Source organism: Bubalus kerabau, chromosome 1, assembly GCF_029407905.1.
Source record: "Bubalus kerabau isolate K-KA32 ecotype Philippines breed swamp buffalo chromosome 1, PCC_UOA_SB_1v2, whole genome shotgun sequence".
Taxonomy (NCBI): Eukaryota; Metazoa; Chordata; class Mammalia; order Artiodactyla; family Bovidae; genus Bubalus; species Bubalus kerabau.
The window spans coordinates 138,146,560-138,170,485 of NC_073624.1; the positions used below are offsets into that span (position 1 = coordinate 138,146,560).

Genomic DNA, 23,926 nt, shown 5'->3' on the forward strand with positions numbered 1-23,926 from the left:
ATGTAATAGTGCCCTGAGAAGTTAAATATTATAAGTGTTTTGCAAATACATTGTCCAGTGCATAGACATATAACACTGGGGAAGTGGAAAGGTCTGTGGGAAATAAAAACCAGAACCCTCAAGATATTTTTTTACCTAGTCTTTCTCCCAACATCCAAGCCTGTGCAGAATATTCAGCCCTTATAGTGATAGTTGTTTAAAATATCAGCCTAAAAATACTATTAAAATTACATTAAATCTATGGTAATAGGAGGGAAAAGCTCAGTAGTTACCTTACAAACATGAATTATTTCTAAACTTTCTTGTAATTATAGTACTATCTCTGTTAATGTATAGAAGAGACACAGAGAAGTTCCTTTAAGGAATCTGAGTCTAAATTGTAGTGGTTCTTTGCACACTAATTCTACTAAGACTAGGCTAAGGATCATGCACATTTTTATACATATGCCTCCTGCCAGATGCTGTTAACATTTACTTTGAAGAATAATTGGGTACTTTGAAGAATAATTGGGTAACATCTGGAGTTAAAATCATCTGCCTTCCCAGAAAATTACATTGCCAGGATATGTTTTCTAAAGGACAAGAGTTAGTTCAGGATGTCCTTAGTTAATAAAGATGGCCGATTGCTTTTAAAATATTTCCACCCATGACTTTGAGATACAAGGACTGGAAAACCCAGATGAGGTCACCACCATGCTACTGAATATAAACACACATATTCTCTAATATAACTATAGCTGAAAATGGGTAAAAAGCAAACAACCTATACCCCTTCATTTTACCAGTACTATAAAGTTATATTTCTTACCAATAAAAGAACAGCTAACAGTACACATAGATTTGTGTACTGTTCTGAGTTCTGAACTAGAAATTTCAGGGCAGTATATATAGTGTTACAACACCAGTAGATAACTATATTCTTTGGGAATCTATAAAGAGTCTTCCCTGAAATCTCTAGTTCAGAACTCAGAACAGTATACAAATCTATAGCCAGAGTTCCTCTTAGACTACCATAATTCCTTTGACCCCATTCTGTATTCTGGGCCAAACTTATCATAACTGGGTATCTAAATACCACCTTAATTTGTGTAAACATACCTAAGTGAAGAAATAGTCTAATTTATAGGGAAACACTAATAGTTCATGATGCAATTATCTCTGGTCCAGCACACTCCCCTTTAGCTAATAAACAAGAATGCATTGTACTAAGTATTTCCTTAACCACTTTTCTCATTATATAAAACATACATAAGCATTTAGCACAGGTCCTGGCTCATAATTGTTAAGGTCATATCTAGATAATTATGCTTCTTGCATGATGACTATTACCAAGAACATTTATAGAACATTCAATTTTTTAATAATCTATTTGCATGCTTATTTGACCTATGGACAGGTAACCCTTCCCAATGAAATGTTTTAGAAAAGCAAGATCCGTATTTCGTAGCCATTCAACTATTTGATTTTGCTTGTAATATGGCACCACTTCTGCATTTAGTTTAAGTGTATTACCACAAGAGGGCAGATAACCTCAACCAAGTAGTAAGCATATCTGAAGTGGGTTTCCTACTCACTGGTGCATTTAACATACTACACATAGAACATAACTAACTTCCCTGGATGTCAGAGGCGTGCCAAGTACCACTGCAGACCCATTTGGCAGGACTAATGACACACCAGAAAGTTCTCAAACTCTTTAAATTGCCTGTGTTTGGATAGGTTAAAAAATGTAAAAGTTGTAAAGGAATTTTGTAAAGGAAAAAAAGAAAACAAATTGTTTTATATTCTGAATTTAACAACCGCATAACATTTCTCATTAGATAGTTACCATAAGCAGAAAGGTAGGTCATTTGGACTTATGTAACAGTCAACTTAGAACAAAGAACTAACATGGGCTGAAAGATCAAATAGATTTATTTAAGGTTTTATTCAATAGTTATAATGGGATTTATTATGCAAAGTTAGGGAATTTAGGGAGTTCATCTTTTATTTTTTTAAAGATTCATGTGTTATACTTGATAGCTACAGCCTCCTATAAAACATACCCAATAATGATACTACCCAAATGTTGCATTAGACAAACGCTAGTTGTAAGTCACTGGAAATTATGTCTTGTATAAAGTCACTGTTACTGCAAAAAAACACAAAACAAACAAACAAACAAAAATCCGAGCTTACTCCTAACTCTTAGTTCTCTAGGACTTATTAGCTTAAAAAATAATCTCTGCCCACACTTACCTTCCTGTTTGTTTAAAAAACTGTTCCTCAAATTCTCTCAAGGCTTTCCGAAGTCTCTTCTTATCAGCCCTAGTTTCTCGGAGATGGTCAAGAAGTACAGGCCTGTATCAGGTAGAATATATATTTGCCATTATGGAGCTCTGGCATAACTGAGAGAGATGAGCAGAGTTAGCTATTTAGCAAAAAGCTATTATGATACAGAAGTGTTCTACTTAAAAGAGTGCCTTTTGAATAAGGATGACACGTGTAGAGCCTGACCAGAGGGGAACACATGGCAGGGGGCATCACAGAGGATGAAAATAACATCATCAGAAGATGGAAAGGATGGATGGGAGGCAAGCAGACTGAGTCCATTATAAAAAGTGGGGACAGTAAAGGCCACATGAGTGCATGAGGGAGAAAGCATTTTGGAGGCACACTCATCAGTTATCTGGTGACAGACTGAAGAGAGGCTAGAGGGAGAGATTTTAAAAAGAAGTCTACTCTGAATCTCCACTATAGGGGGAATGTCAGAACCCTTGGGAATGAAACAAAGACCCAAAGAAAGCTGTAATTATGTTGCAGATTCTACTTCATTCTAAGAGAGAAAAGTCAACTACTTGAGAGCAGGAGGCTTTACCTGGGGAGCTTGTGTCTGGTTTCAGAAACTCTGTGAACTCCCTGAAATCATATATGGGCATTTTCTATAAAGAAAACGATTCCATTGCTTTCCAAAAAGCCCTACACACTCCCTCCCACCCACCCGCCTCAAAAAAAGTACACTTGCTTTAAAACAGCCTGCCAGACAACCAAGAAAGAGGAGAAAAGGAGGGAAGAAGGAGAGAAGAAGTCAGGGAGGGAGAGAGAGAGGAAAAAATGGAGGAAGAGGGAAGATTGATGTTCTGCTTCCAAACAGGTCACTCTTCTCTCAGCTGAAACTGCGGTGCCAGCTGATAACAAGCACACTAAAATCTCAGCTTACAACTTAGTCCTTGGTCTTGTCTCAGGTATTTGTGGGGATTCCATCCCTTTCTTGGGGCATATATACTCACCACACTGTTACACGTGTTTAAAAAAACTCATAATCTGGCCTATAATATACAAATGAAAGAAGGCCAAATGATCAGAGGAAGGCCAGCTACTGAATAATATTAATAATTACACTAATGAAAATCCAAATGGCTCCTGACTGAGGACCCATTAGAAGAAAAAGGTCAGCTCATTTACTTAAATCCCAGTCTGGCAAAACCATTTTATCTAAATAGAATAGACGAGAATAAAGGTCCTGACAACTTTTGACCCAACACAGAATCCCAATTCCTTTTGTTCTAGCATCATCAAAGGCCAACACTGCCAGGCATTAGACTGGTACCAGATCCTGCTGAAATGAGATGCAGGGGTAGAAAACTGAACATCAGCACTTATGACATCTTTAGGACCATACTGGGCTTCCCAGGTGGCTCAGACTAGATAGAGAATCTGCCTGCAGTGCAGGAGGCCTGGGTTCAACCCCTGGGTCAGGAAGATCCCCTGGAGGAGGGCATGGCAACCCACTCAAGTATTCTTGCCTTGAGAACTCCGTGGACAGAGGAGACTGGCAGGTTACAGTCCATGGGGTCGCAAAGAATCAGACATGACTTAGCGACTAACACTTTCTTCACTTTACGACCTTATTAAGAGCCTTGGTTCCTCATGGCTTTGTCTCCTCAATTTCCCTGTTAGGAGGATAACCAGATTGTGTTTTCTGGTAAATGGCATTTTTTAGAGCGTGTAATAGCTCTTCTGAGTTGTATATTGTGTGTACATATAAGGTCCCCCAGACCAGAAGGAGTTCCAACACGACTCCACACTTAGGATTCAGACTCACATGGTGGCCTCATGTAAATTGGACATGGAGAGAGCTGGTGGTTTGACTTCCTTCTTTTCGTCGGGGAGCAGGAGCTTCACGGGCTCAGTCTCATCAGAGTGTGCGAGGTGATCGCCAGCAGGAGGGTGAGATGCTGGATTTGGCAAAGAAGGCTGCTGACTTCCCTGTGGACAGTCTTCATCAGAGTCTTCTTCCTCCTGCTTATCATAAGAAGAGTTCAATAGAGTCACAAAGTGCTAAGTGCCTCTTAGGGAAGCAGAAACAGGAAAAGGGAACCATAAATAGACACCATGAAAACAGTAGGTGACCCCTGTGCCTACTGAGAACCAAGAGGAATGCTAGCTCGGTTGCATCAAAAGAAAGTTAGCAGAAGCTAATAAGCAAATGAAGCACCCATGCTGGGCTAAAGTGCTTACCAAGCTCAGCTTCCTCTGCCGGCCAAAGAAGGCACAGACAACGGGGATGTGTTCCAGTCTGGGCTACACTGCCTAGTAATCTGCCCTCCCCCAGACTTACTGACCCCAGCCTCATAAGAGTTAGCATGGGTGAGCAGAGATGGAGCACAGGCCTCTGTGTCCTCCTGTCACCCAAATCAGGCCCTGGTCTGGGCTCAGATACAGAGAATACTCAGAAAATGGACAAATTCAGGGAACCACTTCATGAAGGCCAAAAACAAAATGGAGATTCTCCGTAACTTGTTCTGATAATGCTTGTCACAACCAGAAGATTTTCTTGCAAGGAAATCTGAGAACCATTCCCTGTTTTAAATTATGCTTCCTTAATGGGAAAATATCAAAGAGTATGAGTCACTATGTCTCTGTGTTTAGAGTTGTGGAAGTATAAATGTACTGGAGTATACTTAAATTTGTATCTGTTAATATTCATTTTCTTTTAATACTGACATCTTGAGCAAGTGACTGTTCTAATATTGGTGGTGTAGGATTTGTGGTGCTTTTCTAGTTCTGTATTCCCATAAATCATTCTTAATTAAAAGTAGTCTAACCTGATTTCAGTATTCATATTTTCTATTGAAATAAATCTGCTTCTATCTTACACACTGATGGTCAAATGGTACCAAAAACAAATGCAGCATTATTATGAAAGAAGACACAAATCAATTTTCTTATTAAAGGAGAAAAACTAACAACACCCAGACTAGAACGGGTTCTGTTTTGTCTAGCTGTGCTGTTGTAAATTAGGTAATGCCAGAACAATGAAAGCAAATGCTAAAACTGGCTTCAAAATAGACTCGCTATATAGTCCTGTTTCACAGGAGTTTTAATTAACAGCCACTGTTAAGTACACTGTGGGAGCTGAGGGAGACCTCGGTTCTACGCTGTGCCACAGCTGGCCGTGTGGGCAGGATATCCTGCCAAGAAGGCTTGCTTACCCTCTCCTGGTGCCGCCTCCCTGACAAATATCAGTACAAAGCACAAGGACAGGTTAGTAGTGAAGGCAAGCTGCCCGACTTACAATTGTTGGAATAAGGGAAGGTGTGGACAAGATTTGCTTGATAATTCTGTATCGGTCATAAAGAGGCTTTATGAGGTTCTTGTCTTGCTTCGTTACCTGGAAAACATGACATTATTGTTCCTTTCTCAAACAAGAATGAAAACACATCAATGTTTTTAACAGGCCAAAAGAAAAAAAAGTTTTGAAGCCTAAAAGTAAGGGATTACAGTACCAAAATGCAACAGTAATCTTCAAAAGGTAGGTCATTGATAAGATACTGTATGAAGCACATGCCAATTTTCTTCTAGGAAAAGTTTCTTAAAGGAGAGGTCCAAGTTGAGAAAGATGTTTTTAGAGCTTACTAGAGGAATCCTCAGTGTTTAAACGGTAAGGTGCCTTTAATTATTTAATTAAAGAATTAATAATTCTTTATTTCTTCATTCTTAAAGAAACTAATGGATGACTGAGACCTATCAATTTTTCTTCTGGAACATGTATTTTATCTGGACTTTTAAGATTCTACCCATAGACACCAACACTGTCCAGGTCTTTGTCACTACATACTTGGATTATATGCTAGCTTACCGGCTAAATCTGACATAAACTAAATATTTTGGATAAAACAGTAAACCTCTCTAGATTCTCAATTTCCTACCTATACAACAAGGATGTTGGGAGTTTAAAAAGTTCCTTCCAACCAAAAAATGTGTATAACCTCTTGGCCCACCAGTCCATGCTATTACCCTTCTGCCCTTTGACTCATCCCTAAACACTACTTTTCACATGCCACAGGGTGCACACAATTCTAAATGGTCTCCTACTTCCCTATTAATCATCTGCCTAACTGCCCACCCACCTACCGGCCTCTCCATCCAAAATGACCAAACTCCTCTGCTTGCTCTGGTTTTCCTTCCTGATGTGTGTCCCGCATGACGTTTCTATATATTCTGTTTCCCTCTGGCCCCGTGGATCTCACTCGGCAGGTGGTGGGAAGGACACGGTACAAGTAGCACCCGGCACCACCACCCCAGGGTCCTGACTCTGCCCTCCAGAGCCCCCATGAGAACCCTGGAGGAAGAAAATGGCTCAAACGTGTATGGTTTCAGCCTTCTAGTTATTCTCCAGCCCAGCTGAGAACCATTCTGGCCTCTGCTGATCTTTCTTCACAGAGAAAAGGAAGTGAAGCATTTCTGTGTCTCGCTGCCTGGGCCTCACCTGTTGTCTGTGTTGTAGTCTTGTCTTCCCAGATAAATTACATCATGTATTTCTTCAAATTCTCATGGTCCACATGTATATGATTTCCTACCACCCATCTAATAACCCAGGTTTTTATATATAGTAAAAGTAGTCTGATTTTTAGCAATCTTCATAGAAATTCCACAGGCTATCTGGCCCAAGGCTCTTTTATTTTCAGTAGAAAGAAAGACCAGCTCTCTATGTTCAGTTTATTTATTGGTTAAGTAACCCCAAGAACCTTTCATTTTCTAGCCCAATCATTCCTTAAAGGTTTTCTTAGTCACAATACATTTTTACACATGAAAAATCCACATATTACATGGGATTTTAACAGGTGACAAAGAAAAAAATTTCTCAATTCAGAAAACACCGAAATGATCTTTTATTCAGTATCTTATTGGGACTTACATTCCATAGAAAGCACTTTGAAAAGGGTGCATTTAACTATTACTGGCATCTCTCTATTGCAGTTTGATTTTTGTGACTTTGCTTATTTTTACAATAAAAATATTTTATATTGTCTGGATTCTAGAAAAGCTAAATTTAGTCTTAAAAGAGAAAAAGAAAAGAGTGACCAAAAAGTAAGTTAGAATGATGAATGCCATTACAGAAAGGTTCCTTCCACAGATGCTAGATAAAAGTCAGGGCAGGTATATAACGTATGGAATTCATCTTTCACTCTAATGATTCTATGATTTACTCTTAGGATCACTATTAAAGTAATCCCCAAAGATAGATGTGAGGGTTAAATGGCCATAAGTACAGGACACTGTCAAAACTTTAATGCCGTCAGTGCTTATCCTCGAATACATTTGGACAGGACGGCAGGCTGCCTGAAGAAGAAGGGTTAGTGGTGAGACATGCCAGGAGCTGTCTTCCACTCAGGGGCCTGTGGAGACTAGCTATCATGAGGCCTGCAAAGTGGATCTTCATGGAGGAAAATGAGTCGAGGTAGGCTCTGCAGGACAGGTACCTCCAATCAAGGGGCAGAGACACATTCGACTGAGCTGTTCCTCATTCCTCAGCCACTTTCTACTGAGATTCAGACCATTTTCTCCTCTGAGTCCAATGGCTCTTTCTGAAATGCATCCTGCTCCCCAACTCTGCATATTAGTGGCTGGCTATGACATGTTAGTAGTATCTAACTTATGTTTTTTTATTTAAATGGAGAAAACAAGGACCATGTTGAATAACCTGCAAAAGCCAGAGAGAGATCCAGAGCATGAATGGGTAGTCCGATTTTAAAGATAAATTTAAGGATACAAACCCTGAAGCTAAATGACCCTTCCTTCCTGCTCCTCCATTTTTATGGCATCAGAAGAAAGACTTCAAGAAGGATAAGCAAGAGGGGACCATGCATAGAAGGAAATTTGACAAGCTTTGTTGACAACTTGACATCTCCATCATAAAAACTGCCCCACCCCACCCCACCCAGGAGGTTACTCTAATCACCAAGGTCTGGAATGGCTGCCCCGAGCAAGCTGGTTTTCCAAGCAGAGTTGCTGCTGAGTGGTCAGCCCCAGTGTCCATTCTTTCTGGGCCCTGGTCAGACAGTCGTTAGAGAAAAAACTGCTGCAGCCTAAGTGCTTTTACCACCATGCCTGTCTCCTTTCTCCCCGTGGCACTGGTCCCTGTGTTCTTTCATAGGAAACCACAGAAACATAAAAATCACTCAAACTGTCACCATAAACAAGCTCGCTCTTGCAGAAGGAGGTAGGACTGACATCCCCTCTCTGGACAGAGAGTGATGGGAATCCATTATTCTTGAGCCTTAAGGACTCGAGTCCTGCCAAACTTTCCCTGAGTCTGTCTCCCCAACCCCTCACTGAGGGAGACAGTCTGTGTGGAACAAATCTGACTGTTTAAACTAACCAGTCAGTCCAACAACACAGGAGGTCACTAGTGAACATCACCATGCAAAACAGCTGCTGGAAAGGATGGCCAGGTCAGTTCAGATTTCCAAGCATATGCAGATCAATATTGGCCTTGAAAAGAGAGGCTGTAAGTTCAGATAACTGGCTTCAAAAATTACACACTATATTTAATTTGGAAAATTATGGACTCTCTGAACCTTAAATTCTTAATATGCAAAATGAGGATTATTTTTAATTATCTTATGTAAATATCCCTGGCACAGAGTCAGGCATACTAAATGTTATTTAAGTCATCAAACTACTTGATTTGCGGTTACCATCAAGGTTGTAAATTACTAAAAGAGGAATACCATGGTGCTATTAAAGCATAAGTTTAATAAATAATGAGAAACTATGTCAATATGAATATGCAAAATGAAAAAAGGATTCATAATTATGTAGACTGCTACCTTTTTTTAAGGGGCAAGTTAAGAATGTATATTGATCCTATCTTGTATATGCCTTATATAGAAACTCCAAAAGGACACAAAAAACATTACTAACAACAGCTGCACCTGCTCAGGGGTGGGAGACCTCAGAACTGGAGCTGGCAGACGGGGAGGAGTCTTTTTAATGTGTAGCTTTTTCTGTTCTTTCAACTATGTGAGAAAATATCACCTATTCAGAAAATTAAATTTTTTTGAAAGGTTAAGTAGACGAAAGAACTTGATGGGATATTCCTTTTGGTGCCTTTTACCCTTCCTCCAATGCACAACTCACTAATCCATGATTAAATTTATTTCATCTTTATAATTGTTATGTTTTTTAAAAATCTGCTTTTCTCTTCAAAGATACTACAGTTGATGAAGCGGCAGCAGTAGTAATGGTCATCACTCATCCACATTAAATCTGTGCTGTGCACCTGACCCCACCTACAGTTCTTGGAAGGGACAACAATAAAAAGGGGAGAGGTGCCAGTTCCAATTCAGCATTTCAGAGGAAGACATAATCAGCACCATAATCAGAACTGAGGGATGATTCACTCATTTCCAGGGCTCAATGCACACCCTGTGACCTGGAAGTGACTATCTGCAAAAATCACCCACAGATGATAGAGGGAGAAAATCACTCAGTGGCAGGATCTGAACTGTAGGGTCCCCTGCATTTGTCAGTTTTAGGATGAGCTCTGACTAAACACCAATGGCAAAAATTTCAGGAAGAGTCATAATAAAGGCATCTCTAGAAAAGAAAGAACTCATCTTGAAAGTGTTAATATTTAATGCATTTTAAGCAGTAAAGCAAAGACCCTAAATGAAAATCATCCATCATTTTGAGTTTAAAGAAATGGGACCTAATGAGATCACCTCAAATGCTAATCAGTTCCCTAAGGAGCCAAGAATAACACTATCTTAGAAATTTTCAGTCCTCCCTTTGCATCTTCTGTGACTTCTAGACTTCCCCCTTAGGAACCATCCATAGCTGCCTGGCCACGTCAGGTTGGCTGTGTGAAGTTCTCCCAGAACAATCCTGCAGCTTTAGGTCCTGAGACGCACACATTCCACAGCAGGTGATCTCTGTTTAAAGAACCTAGCTTCAGCCTACTGCAGCGATACGAGGCTTCTCTGAAGGGACTTCTGACACTAGGAGTTTCCCTGGTGGCTCAGATGGTAAAGAATGCAACGCAGGAGACCCAGGTTCAATCCCTGGGCTGGAAAGATCCCCCAGAGAAAAAGATGGCTACCCACTCCAATATTCTGGAGAATTCCATGGACAAAGGAGCCTGACGGGCTACAATCCGTGGCGTCACAAAGAGTCGAACACAACTAAGCAGCTTTCACTTTTCACTTTCTGACACTAAACAGTTCAACAGATGGCTGATTCATGTCAATGTATGGCAAAAAACCTTCACAATATTGTAATTATCTTCCAATTAAAATCAGTAAAATAAAATAATAGAAATAAACTGCCATTTAAACAAGGATGACTTCTAGAGAACCCAAAGTTTTTCTAACCTTCAGACTTTCATTTACTTCAGACTTTTCATTTATTCAAATAAAATCATTTCATGTTTTTATTTGACTTAAATGCCTCAGCAGGGTGACGGACCATCCCAGTTTTCCCAGGACTGAGGCTTTTGGTGGGCCATGGAATTCTCGGTGCTAAAGTTAGGAAAGTCTAGGGAAAGCTGGGATGGTAGGTCACCCTACTCGTGAAAGATCTTAAAATAAGTATGTCCGAAACAGACCTGCTAAGGTTCCTCTCCCGCCCTCAGTGTGTGCCCCTCTAGTTTTTCCCCATCAGTAAATGGACCCATGTCCTTTCCTTCACTCCCTACCACCCAGTGCTTCAGCACATCCTTTGATTCTACAACCTAAATAGAGGTTGAATGCATCTGCTTTCCATCTCCACAGTGAACATCCTAGTCCAAGCCGCCCATTTCACCTTCCCATTTCCGCTCTTTTTCCTATGATTTATTCTGCATAGAGCAATCAGGAAGATCTTTTACGTGTAAATCACACCATGCCACTTTCACACTTGGAACCATTCAACAGCTTCCTGATACTTTCAGTGGCCTGGGAGCTCCTGTTATGGGCCCTGACCTGTCGTTTCTGACTTCCTCTCATGCCGCCCTGTGCACCAGAACTCAGACCTGAAAATTCCAACCACCGACGAACTCTTCCCTCAAAGGCTGCTGCCGTACTTGCAGTTCCATCTATCTGGAATGCTCTTTTCTGCTCTCTTGGCCTGCTGATTCTTTTGCATTAAATGTCACAGGACTTCCTCACCACGCTATATAATACAGAAACCATTCTTATTATTTTCTATCATATCATCTGTTTCTTTGCACAGTACTTAACAAAATCTTTAATGGTTTTATCTATTGAGTTATTTCTTATATCTCAACTCCCAGAAAAACATGAGGGCAGTAACCCACATCACTTTACTATCTTGTTAATCTTTTTATCCAGCACATACCACAGTTCATAACACTGATAGGCACTCAGATCTTTTTGCAAATGAATGACTGCCCACCAGTTACCAGGCATCGCCCTTTATTGTCAAAACAACTATATTAATAGGTATTATCTGTATTTTTGTTGATGAGGAAGTTGAATATCAGAGAATTAGTTCACTTGTCAAGCGTACATAACTAGAAAGTGTCTTATTCAAGGACAGAGTCCTGCTGTGTTATACGTTGCTTTTATAGATGTGGTCAAAGTAACTATAAAATATAGGAAAGACCATCAGAAGCACTAAAGAATGGAAAACCACAGATGTGCCTGAAAATGTGAGCATGTCATGTATCTACACACACACACACACACACACACACACACGGTTATCTACTTACCCAAGGACCGTGACAAAGTCTAGAACCTTTGTGGGTGGTAGGAGGGGATATGTTGGCTGAGTGAAGATCACTCATCACGACACACTGGATATTTTTAAGTTGAATGCTATTTCTTAATGACAGAGGTATCCAAGGGCCCATTTCTACTTGTATATCATATGCACCAAGAAAGGGAAACAGTAAGTCTTTTGGGATTTGGCATATGTTGCCATCTTAAGATCTAGACTAGATAATGTAAATACAACAGAACAAGTAAAGCCAGCGTTCTCCTCAAGAGGACTTCATTTCAAAGTCTAATATACTAGTCTGTTCATTCATAAACCCATTCACTCTGCAAACACTTACTCAATACCTACTATGTACAGACACTAAGGATCGTAAGTAATAAACAGCCTAAGCTTTACTCAAGAAGTTGTCAAGTACTGTGAGAGACAGAAAATGGTGCACAGAATAGTTAAGAGTTATGTTAGGGTATTCAGTTCAGTTCAGTTGCTCAGTCGTGTCCGACTCTTTGCGATCCCATGAATCGCAGCACGCCAGGCCTCCCTGTCCATCACCAACTCCCAGAGTTCACTCAGACTCATGTCCAAGGAGTCAGTGATGCAATCCAGCCATCTCATCCTCTGTCGTCCCCTTCTCCTCCTGCCCCCAATCCCTCCCAGCATCAGAGTCTTTTCCAATGAGTCAGCTCTTCGCATGAGGTGGCCAAAGTACTGGAGTTTCAGCTTTAGCATCATTCCTTCCAAAGAAATCCCAGGGCTGATCTCCTTCAGAATGGACTGGTTGGATCTCCTTGCAGTCCAAGGGACTCTCAAGAGTCTTCTCCAACACATTACTTAGTTGTTAAGTAACAATTACTAAGTTGTTGTGTCTGATTCTTTTGTGATCCCATGGACTGTAGCTTCTGTCCATGGGATTTCCCAGGCAAGAATATTGGAGTGGGTTGCCATTTCCTCCTTCAGGGGATCTTCCTGACCAAGGATTGAACCCATGTTTCCTGTATTGGCAGGCAGATTCTTTACCACTGAGCCACCAGGGAAGCCCTATGTTATGGTGAAGTGAAGTGAAGTGAAGTCACTCAGTCGTGTCCGACTCTTTGCGACCCCATGGACTGTAGCCTACCAGACTCCTCCATCCATAGGATTTTCCAGGCAAGAGTACTGGAGTGGGTTGCCATTTCTCTTCTTCCTTCTCTTCTGTTATGGTAGCTATAGACTATTCAAGAAATGAAAGACAATCCCGCTATTCAGAGTCCAGACAGAAAGGACTACTAGGAAGGTTCCTTGGCATTAGTAAAATGTGAGCATAGGTATGCAGGAGAAGAGGGACTAACCAGGTAAGTACTATTGGTTTCATCATCTTTTTTTGTAAAATATAATACACCTTTTCTTTGAGCTCATATATCCAAATGTGTAACTGACAACTGTATCTGGGTATCTCACCAAGATTTCAAAACTAAGATGTCTAAGCTGAAGTCTTTAGATATGTTACCTAGCACTCCTCAAGAAACCCTACCTCTCTATCCTTATGATATGAAATATTAAACCATATTTACATGGCATTTACTCTCTGTGCCCAAATTCATAAGGACAACATTCAAACCAGAGTATGGCTCATTCAAGTAACCCTAACTTGACTACATCTATAAAGACCCTGGGCTTCCTAGGTGGCTCAGTGGTAAAGAATTCACTTGCCAATGAAAGAGACTCAGGAGACTTGAGTTCAATCCCCAGGTTGGGAAGATCCCCTGGAGGAAGAAATGGCCACTCACTCCAGTACTCTTGCCAGGAAAATCCCCTGGACAGAGGAGCCTGGTGGGCTACAGTCCATGGGGGTGTGCACACACACACACAGTAAAATGAGGCTATAATCCTAGTCTTGGGTTCATTTGCTAACTTATCAGGGGAAAGTAAGGGAGAACGAGATATGATATACACTAGCGTCTTTCCCAATTGTCTCTCATCAACATGCAACACTATAACCTTCAGAATGGCAACACCCAGAACCATGTGGCAATACCGTAGGTCATAGCTAACAGCCCACTAGGAACTCATCTGACTGAAATTTCAGAGCCAGTCTCACAAAGACGTTTATGTGTACAAACTGGTCAAAACCACAGTCTTACTGGCACCATGTGGAAGTGCTGGGGCCCTGTGAAGGCTGGTGAGGTACCTTAGGATCCTCCTGGGAAGGAAGCTGCTCTCTCTTCTCCCTCAGGCAGCTCAGCACAGCATCTGGAGTCTCCTCTCCCGAGGAGCTCGGCTCAGGGCCCATGGCCTCCGGCTTCCCATTCTCTCTGGGGACTGTGGGTTGCTCACAGGGCGGGATCCTAGGTGGGCCTTTGGGAGCACTCCCTTGCTCTTCCGACAGCTTCAGCTTTAGTTCTAAGAGAAATGTGATGAGTTACCATGAGCACGCAGACTCATTGGTCTAATAAGAGCAGACAGACTTTCAGGAATTTCTCCCCTGATGCCGAGTGGAAATGAACAGTGCTGCCCATGGCTTTCCACAGGGCAAGGGCAGCCTTAATAACCAAGGCCAGCAGCACACACTCCCCATCAGATGTGAAAATAGAGGGCTCTTGAGGCAAGGATCTCATAGAAGTAGAAGGATCATGAATGGTTTAGATTTCAGAGGAAGAAGACCAGAGGTACTTGGCCCCAAAGTTTTCACTTGTTATCTGACACAGCACCTGAAATACTACACTCAAAGATTCCTTTGCTCAGGTTTTGAAAGTTGTGCAGTCATGAAGAGCCCCCTGTGGAAACGCAAGGTCTACTGGAAGACATTACACAGGCAGTCATCTGAGGATATACAGGAGGGAACGGGAGACAGAGTGCCAGCCCCAACCTGACAGATCTCACAATTTTGTCTTAATGCCAATATTTAAAATCCAGAAATCACCATTATTGCAATGTGGCTTTATATAAGCCTACATAATTAAAAATAAAAGGGCCACCTGGGACTTATTAGGAAATTCCATTTCAGAATATGCTAGGGGACTGGTCTTTTGAATGAGGCACCATTTATATTGATTTCTCAATTACATAGCACATTGTCTTTGTTTGATGTTTGTTTTTTAGTTAGGCTCTGGCGTGGTGTTTAAACACTGCATATTTTATAAACCTGCTACATCACTACAGTTTAATACCACTGAATTAATTTAATATTCCTTTCCAGTTCTTTATCACCATCCTTCTAGAAATCTGGAAAAGCTCCTATGTCTCTAGGTATTGAAATAAAAATGTAGGAAGAGGAAGAAAATAAATTTTTATTGGTAAATAACTATAGTCCCTTAAAATGGATTTGAGAGTTAATTAACACTCAGACCACCATCTCCAGAGAGACAAAGAAAGGAGGAGACTGGATTAGGAGGCAAGAGAACCGAGTTTTACTCTGAACTCACCACCTTCCAGCCATGTCACCGTCCCCTCTCTCTGGACATAAATATCCTCCTCTGTGCAGTTTGGGTATGTGGAATCAACGACTGCTTAGGCCTCTTTCTAACATCCAACAACCCAACAACCCAAGGAGGTGAACACTCCACGTTGAAATGTTCCTCGCACTGAAGTGAATCATTCCACCTGGGAGGCTGGATTTCCTCAGTCCCTTTATATGCAGATGTATTCAATGGGATCAAACAATGAAGGGGACCCAGGACTCCTTAAGACAGGGCCTCCAAGCTCAGCAGGAGACAAGGTTAAAGAGGGCCCAGGCAGAAGAGAATCCAAAACTGCTTGGAGCACGTTATCACAATTTTAACTGCTTCCAGACTCCCTTGCTAGGCATTTACCTTTGAGCTGTTTACGACCTTTAGCCAAATCATTCATCCATTTCAGGACTTCAGGATTAGAGGTCTTGTCACCATGGGAAGGCTGCAAGGGAGGGGAAAATGGGGGTAGAAGGAGGGAAAGGGAGGGAGGGAGAGAAAAAAAAGAGAGAAAAGAAAAAAAAAAAAAACAAATGTTAAGCAGCTGAGGCACACAAAGATAGTTCAGGAACATATATAAAGCTGGGAGGGAACTTCAGGCAAGCTATCTCCAGCAGATGAAGTTGCATCTGAGAAGCAGAGCAAACATTCCTGACTTCCTCCATTCTTTCATCCTTGCCATGAACCTTGTTTCTAAACATGCCTGGTCACCCATCATTTTTCCATAGCCCTCACCATGCCAGTGCCCCATAAAGTCTACCTCTCAATCACCTTGTGGGCTACCCACACCTGACACCCCACAGCCAGGTCATTCTTTATATCAGCTTAGAGGGCTGCTGCTGCTGATGCTAAGTCACTTCAGTCGTGTCCGACTCTGTGCCACCCCATAGACGGCAGCCCACCAGGCTCTCCTGTCCCTGGGATTCTCCAGGCAAGAACACTGGAGTGGGTCGCCATTTCCTCCTCCAATGCATGAAAGTGAAAAGTGAAAGTGAAGTCACTCAGTTGTGTCCGGCCCTCAGCGACCCCAAGGACTGCAGCCTTCCAGGCTCCTCCATCCATGGGATTTTCCAGGCAAGAGTACTGGAGTGGGGTGCCATTGCCTTGCCTCTGTTCATGGTTTATGACCACACCTGTCTAGGGAATACTACAAACTGGAAGCTTTAGCTCCTACCAGTCACAAGCTCCAAGCTGAAGAAAGGAGACCCCAGGATCTTTAAAACTTTGTAAGTCTGAGAAGTCAGTATTTATGGAAGAATCCTCATCCTCATATTTCAACTCCTCACTGTTTATAGACTTACTATCCAGATGGAGTAGCATTAAAGTAAAGATTAACCATATGAGTGTGGACTTGGGTAAATTATTTAGCCTCCCCATGCCCCAACTTCATCTATCAAATGAGGATTTAATAGCATCTTTTTCATAAGTTTTCTATTAGGGATAAATCAGTGAATATGCATGAAACATGATGAGTCTGAAACATGATGAATATGCATGAAAAAAGTTCCAGGCACATGCTAAACACTATCAATGTGTTAGCTAGAATTTAAAATAGTATTATTGCTATCATTACTGGGATATCATACTAGGATAGTATGTCCTCACTAGTAACTAATCACACTTGGATGTGGCAATAAGAATATAGCTTTAATTTTAGAAGAATATGACTCTATTCATACAAATTATTTATCTTGAGTTCTGGATTTCTTTTCAGAGTATAAAAGTGAATTTTCTATAGAAAAGAGAAACCAGGAGAGAAGAACAGCAAACATACCCACTCTGGTAACATAAACACAGGCTCAAGAAAATTAGTGGTTACTTTGAACTGGGGATATATTAATACAAAGAGCTATATAGGCATGCTCAAGAAGACATCATAAACACTGTCATAAGAGCCAGAAATGTGTGCAATGTTAGTGACAAGACTGGCGGCTCTGCTGTGATTAAGAATCTATTAAATCCATGTAACATCAGCAAGTTGTTGGTGAGACAGAGAGACATGGGGAGAAGACCGTGTTCCTCTCAAGTCTGAAGAAAGAAACAGTGCTCCTGTAAGAGGATCATCAAATGTACACGGGATTAGATGTTTCAATTGTGAAACACAAAACATGGTTCTGTCACTTCTATAGAGATGCAAAATCCATACAGTTTAAAATCAAGATGCAAAATTACACTGAGGAAGATTCCCCTCCCCCCGCCTTCATGGAAGCCCAGTGATTTTTTTTTCCCTACAGGAGCCCAGAAGGGAGACGCTGGTTTCCTGGAGGGAAGCCCTGGTTTCAGGACCACGGACAGCGACACAGGGACACACCCCCAACGGCTGCTCCTGGTCCTACCCACCGTCTGCTAGAACGACCCCCTGATACAATGTGGAGTATTCTGTCTGTGGGTAACAGTCTGGTTATGTGAACAGTCAATATTTTACACTTGGTTTCTCAAAATCCTCACAGAAATCTCCACATGGATCTGAAAACACATCCTGTTCTCTGGAACACACCTTTTTCACTGGATATGCTCCACACAGTTAATGCACTCTTTTCGAAATACTGTTAAAAACAAAAATCTAAGACCCTAAGCCAAGGACCACCAAAGAATTAAACTTACACTACTGCAAACAGGACTTAGTAGAAATTTAAGGCCGAATTTTCTGACAAAATATCTGAAAGCCTGAAATCATTTTCTGAAATGAATTTTGTATTCCTCTACTCCTGGGAGAGCTTTCAAAAAAAGGTTAAATCAAGCTGAGAAGGATGGCAGCTCTCATATCACATGGAAAGTTTTCACACACAAGCTGTGGATCTCCAAGCCGTCTAACTTCTGGGCTGAAATATTTCAGTTTAATAGGCCCCAAGGGCCATAATACCACAACCTTAGTGCAGATGTTGTTCAATGAGATTTAAATGGGGCTCCTGAGTCACATAACTGAGGGTGCGGCTGGACCAGACTTGTGATTTGCCAAACATGCTAGTGGTAAAGAACCCGCCTATTTATGCAGGAGAGTTAAGAGGTTGGGTTCAGTCCCCGGGTCAGGAAGATCCTTTGGAGAAGGGTATGGTAACTCATTCCAATATTCTTGCCTGGAGAATGCCATGGACAGAGAAGCCTAGCAGGCTACAGTTCAGAGCATCACAAAGAGTCGGACGTGACTGAAGTGACTTAGCACACACACATGCAAAGACAATTCAAAAGACATCTTACAAAGATTTACAGATCAGGAATGAAAGGACCCATGTTACTGTCTTAGCTGTGATTAATTCTTTGCTGTGTGAACCCAGAGAAGTTACTTCCCTTCTCTGAGCCTCAGTTTCTTCAGTGGTCAAACAAGAGAAGACTAACAAATCCTTTCTAATTCTAACATTCTCTAATTCTATTGAAAGTGGACATCTGGCTGAAACAGGTTTTTTCTAGGTCCATGAGTCTAACAATAGTTAAATGTAAAATGTAAAAGTATAGGAAATAAACACAGCTCTGGACAGGAAGTGAAATAGTTGTATTCAATAGCGCAGGAAGGATGTACATTGTATCAGGGCATCAGACTAGCATGGAGGGTCGGCAGGAACTTGGATTCAAAAATTAGCAGCAGGTGCTATTAATTCCACGGTCAGGCTGCCAGGAAGGAAAGCCGTACAGACAGCAACCAATTCAAGTCCAGTGACATGTCAAACCTCTAACCACAGCCTGGCATCCAGACAGGAAGGGTGAGGGGAAGCCCTGTTTCCTAAGACACTGAAGGTTCTGATTACATCAAAGACTTTCACACACACAGAGAAGTCGTGACCATGAAGACTTCTTTCACTGCCCCCAAATCCATCAATCTGCATGTTTAAATGTGTGGGCAAGTGTCTGCTTTGGCCCTAAAGTTTCTCCAGACAAAGGCAGAAGGTGCCAGGCGAAATTCTTTTCTAAAATAGCCAACTGCCGGGTGACCTGTTATATATACAGACTCTCCACAATCTAGAGTCTGTAGCTGCAGGCAGAAAAATCTAGTGGAAAATTAATGTCTATAATTTTCCTTTATTTTTCAACAAGGCAGAGGTTGCCATGGGATAGCCTGTTCAAGTATCACTCAAACAGATGAAAAAGTTAGTAGTATCTAGGACCACTTACTTCCCTGGTGCTAAAACTGTAAGAAGCAATACATATGGACTCCCTCATTTAATACAAACCTAAGAAGTCACTATTAATATTAACTCCCCTGTTCAGATGGACAGAATGAGACTCAGGAACATAAAATAACAAGACCCAGGTCGCAGAGTTCATAGGTGGCTGTGCTTGGATTCAAATCCAGATCAGTCTGATTCAAGAAGTGCCAGGTAAGAACTATAACAGGCCCCTGGGGATGGAGGCCCTATCTGCTTCTCTACAGTTTCCAGTATGAGGGCATTGCAGATCCAGCAACACTCCAGCAGCAGACAAGGAAAATCAGCTCCTCTAAGGGTATCTGAAGTTTTCAAAATGCGGACACTTTAAGAATTTTATTCCACTCCTACATTGTAAAACCGACTCATCTTTAACCACCCCAAGCCTGAGGTGCTAGAACATAACTATCTTAAAAAGGTTGTAAATCCTTTCTGGGCCTCCTGCTCCTTATCTGTGAAATAAAGCCTGTACTTACAATGTGCACAGCACCCTCTTACTACATGAAAGACCATCAGCAGCTGTGGCTGCCTGACCTCAAGGAAGAGAAGTCTTCGGCACCCTGACTGAAGTTGTCTTGAAAGCTAATCTGATTTTTCTTTTCCATCCATTTTGCAAAGCGAAAAATTACTCCTTACGACCCCTCTTTTAGTGAATGTGCAGCCACTGTGGGAAACACAGGACAGGAAGAATAGGACAAAGAAATATTACTCTTAGCTCCCTCCCGAGAACTTAGGAACCTCAGGAACCAGCAGATTGCCTCTGGACCAACTGTTTAGTGAGCCTTTAAATATTTCAAGATGTATGAGACCTTATCCCCTGTTCTCTTTTATTCTAATAACAAGCTGTTCTGGGCCCCTTGCCAAAAACCCAATATCTTTGTGCAATTCTACATGGATACGATTTTTCTCTAGGCCGTGATCACCACTACAAACAATAAATAAAACTAGCATTGGGACATCAGGATGCTTAGCTCTGACTCTATCGCTTCTTATGTAAGAAAAGTTCATAGTTGCAACTCTGTCACACCAGCACAAAGGCTGGTATCTCTCTAAGAGAAAGGATGAGATCAGGGTTTGTCCTTAAGAGTGGCCTGAATAGATATCACTTGATAGGTGCTCATCCATCAACCAGAAAGTACTTTATTGTCAAAGAAAACTCTCCCTCATTCTGTTTCACAATTAGAGATTCCATCCTTTGTGCCCTTAATAGGTTCTTGGGTTGTGCTGTGCTTAGCTGCTCAGCCATGTCCAACTCTTTATGACCCCATGGACTGTAGCCCACCAGGTTCCTCTATCCATGGGATTCTCCAGGCAAGAATACTGGAATGGGTTGCCATGCCCTTCTCCAGAGGATTTTCCCAACCCAGAGACTGAACCCAGGTCTCCCGCATGGCAGGAGGATTCTTTACCGTCTGAGCCACCAGGTAAGCCTAAGAATACTGGAGTGGGTAGCCCATCCCTTCTCCAGGGGATCTTCCTGACCCAGAAATCAAACCAGGGTCTCCTGCATTGCAGGCAGATTCTTTACCAGTTGAGCTACCAGGGAAGCCCTAACAGGTTCTTATCGAAATGCAAATGACTCCATGTTGGATCTGCTTTCTTACCCCAAATGCAAATGAGAAAAAGTTAAAGAACAAATAAGACCATAATTCAAAATCTTTCCAAATTTGGGTCCTAGGAACACTAGTGATAGTAAGGGTTCCTCAGGAAAAAAACAAAAAAGAGAAATCAATAATTAAATCAGTTTGGAAATAAGAGTTGCAATTTGTTGCTAGGAATCATCTTAGCAGAGATCAGTGGACAGACCCAGGAGGGACTCCACTTATGATGGGCCCTGGGCTGGCCGAGGGGAACCGAGCTGTCCCCAGGCACAGAGGTGTACTCAAAAAGGAAGGACAGAAAAGCCCATATACCTCTGACACAGTCCACTCATTTCAAATCACAGGGGCCTTACCCGGTACTTCTTTTCTTGTTCAAATTTTTCTTCAAATTTCCTAATTTTCCGCTTGAGGCTCTGGATGTGCTTGGTGAGCTGGGTAATGGTCTGGGGCTCCTTGCCATCAACGCAGCTGCACCGGGAAGAACTGCGGAGCCTGGAATGATCCAGGGAGGGAGAGAGTCATTAAGAACACTATCGCATATAAAACAGATAACTAATACGGTCCTGCTGTACAGCATAGGGAATACTACTTAATACTCTGTAATGGCCTATATGGGAAAAGAACCTAAAAAAAGAGTGGTTACACATATATGTGTAACTGATTCACTTTACTGTACATCTGAAACTAACACAACATTGTAAATCAACTGTACTCCAAGAAAATGTTTTTTAAAAGATATAACTTAAAACAATTACGGCTGGTTCACCTTGTTAAACAGCAGAAATTAATACAATATTGTAAAGCAACATTCTTCCAATTAAAAAACAAATTAAAAGAACAAAACAATGGTTTTCCAGTAAACACTGCTGCTTGTCTACAAACCCAGCTTTCTGGATTATCAGAGTTCAGAGGCCAGTTCATCATTTGATGAGCCTTCTATGGTAGCATCTGCTGGGTATTGGAGACCCCTGATTCACAGAACTCCATTATAGGCAAATGTTATCAAGGACTTTTGTCTACAAAGGTCAGAATATTAGTCTAGGAAATACATTTCCTAAATCTTGGAGGATGCCAATTTCAGACTAATGAGACAACATTATCCTCAATAAATGGCATGCATGCATGCTTGTGCTCAGTCCTTTGAAGCCCCAAGGACTGTACCCCATTCAAGCTCCTCTGTCCATGGGATTTTCCAGGCAAGAATACTGGACTGGGTTGCCATTTCCTTTTCCAGGGGATCTTCCTGATTTAGGAATCGAACTTACATCTCCTGCAAGGGCAGGTGGATTCTTTACATCTGAGTCATCAGGGATTGAGCCCAGACTAACAATATTTTCAAAAAGGATTCAGATGAGTAGTTTTCTTGATATAATAGAGTCTTTGTGAATCTGATAAAATAAATGGATTCCCTCTCTAGAAAACATGTTTATTTTCTCATCTAACATACTTTAAAATAGTAATAATTCACTAACTCCCTCAAGTCCATCAGTAGACAGGCCATGGAACAAGGTCTGGATAAATTCATGAGGGACAGCAGGAGGTATTAAGGAGAAGGTAGGAATTCCCAGCACATATATTTAGTCAAGGGAAGACTCATTTTAGCTATACATCAAAAGTACTAATGGAACTTAAAAAAAACACACATAGTTTCACTTTTTTCTTTGCAGGGGACCTATTGTAAGCTATCACTTTTCAAGAATCTAAGAAGAAATTGAGATGAACGACTTGCCAAGCATTGCCACAATCCATCCATTGAGGCCACTCCTGGACACAGAAATAATACTTTAGTGAGCTCACCAAGAATGGCATTTCTGGTATTTGCATATGTACATTTCTTAGGATTCTGGTCATTTCATAAAAAACATTCAAACATGTGAGCCATAGGGCAGCTTGTGTCTTGAGACCATTTCCTTCTGAGACAAGAAAGCTTCAAACGGCATTCTTAACTCGAAAGCACACTGATTTTTTGCCATGTATGGTTCAGGGCCCGCAGCTGCTTTTGGTAGGCATGCTTGCTCTATTTTGGACACACACTTCACTGTAGTTTATAAACGGAGTATTTAAAAACTGTATGAAGTGAAGATAAGAACAAGATTTTTTTACATCATAAACTGCTGAGTGCTGGGTGGAGAAGGGGCTGATTCGGGGTCCAAGTTGAATCTCTGGCTTTGGCTGAAGATGGAGCATCGTGGCGATAGCAGCGGGTTGTCGCCGTCGGTGATGTGATAGAGCAGCCTGCTAGTCTCAACAGACTGCATGTCTTCTGGTGCGCTGTCTGCCTCATTCTGCCCATCTCTGTGCACAGGCGCAGGGTCTGAGGAAATAAGATAAATCATCACATCTCAGAAGCCACAGAGGGCTTGAGACGGTCATGTTCCTAAACAAAGATCATCAACATTCACTGTAACGTCTCGCCTTTTTGTCATCTCTTCCTTTTGGGGATATGAAGGCCTTTCAAAATACTGTCATGCTTGTTCTCACAGAACCTGGACAGAAAATATTACAAGGCCAACACACACCAAAAATGGAAACAAAGATTATTTCAGTCCAAATTACAGCATCAGCATAGCCCCAAACTACAAAAATCCTCTCTTTATTTCACATTATTTACATATGTCAGAGAGTATATTATAAAATGTTAGAGTGAAAAAGAGAAAACAATTACATGGAACTGGAGCAAAAGATGAGGGAGAACAGTTATAACAACTGCCAGCGAAGGAAGGCAGAGGAGCCGGAGGGGAGGAAGAGAAAAGAGAAAACAAAGCAAGAAGAGAGGGGT

At 41.5% G+C, this 23,926-nt stretch overlaps 1 protein-coding gene across 7 annotated transcripts in view; it reads right to left on the bottom strand.

The window, feature by feature from the left end:
* The window catches only part of FAM13C (family with sequence similarity 13 member C), a 154,666-nt gene that overhangs the window by 13,510 nt on the left and 117,230 nt on the right, over positions 1-23,926 (bottom strand). For 6 of the 7 annotated variants that reach the window (XM_055589569.1, XM_055589576.1, XM_055589590.1 and 3 more), the window contains 7 exons: positions 23,251-23,461; positions 21,501-21,639; positions 15,771-15,852; positions 14,150-14,361; positions 5,558-5,653; positions 4,085-4,284; positions 2,239-2,340 (listed from right to left, as the gene is read on the bottom strand). In XM_055589569.1, coding sequence (XP_055445544.1) covers positions 2,239-2,340; positions 4,085-4,284; positions 5,558-5,653; positions 14,150-14,361; positions 15,771-15,852; positions 21,501-21,639; positions 23,251-23,461 — 1,042 coding nt within the window. The remainder of the gene's footprint in view (positions 1-2,238; positions 2,341-4,084; positions 4,285-5,557; positions 5,654-14,149; positions 14,362-15,770; positions 15,853-21,500; positions 21,640-23,250; positions 23,462-23,926) is intronic. The other variant, XM_055589557.1, reaches the window with a different exon arrangement.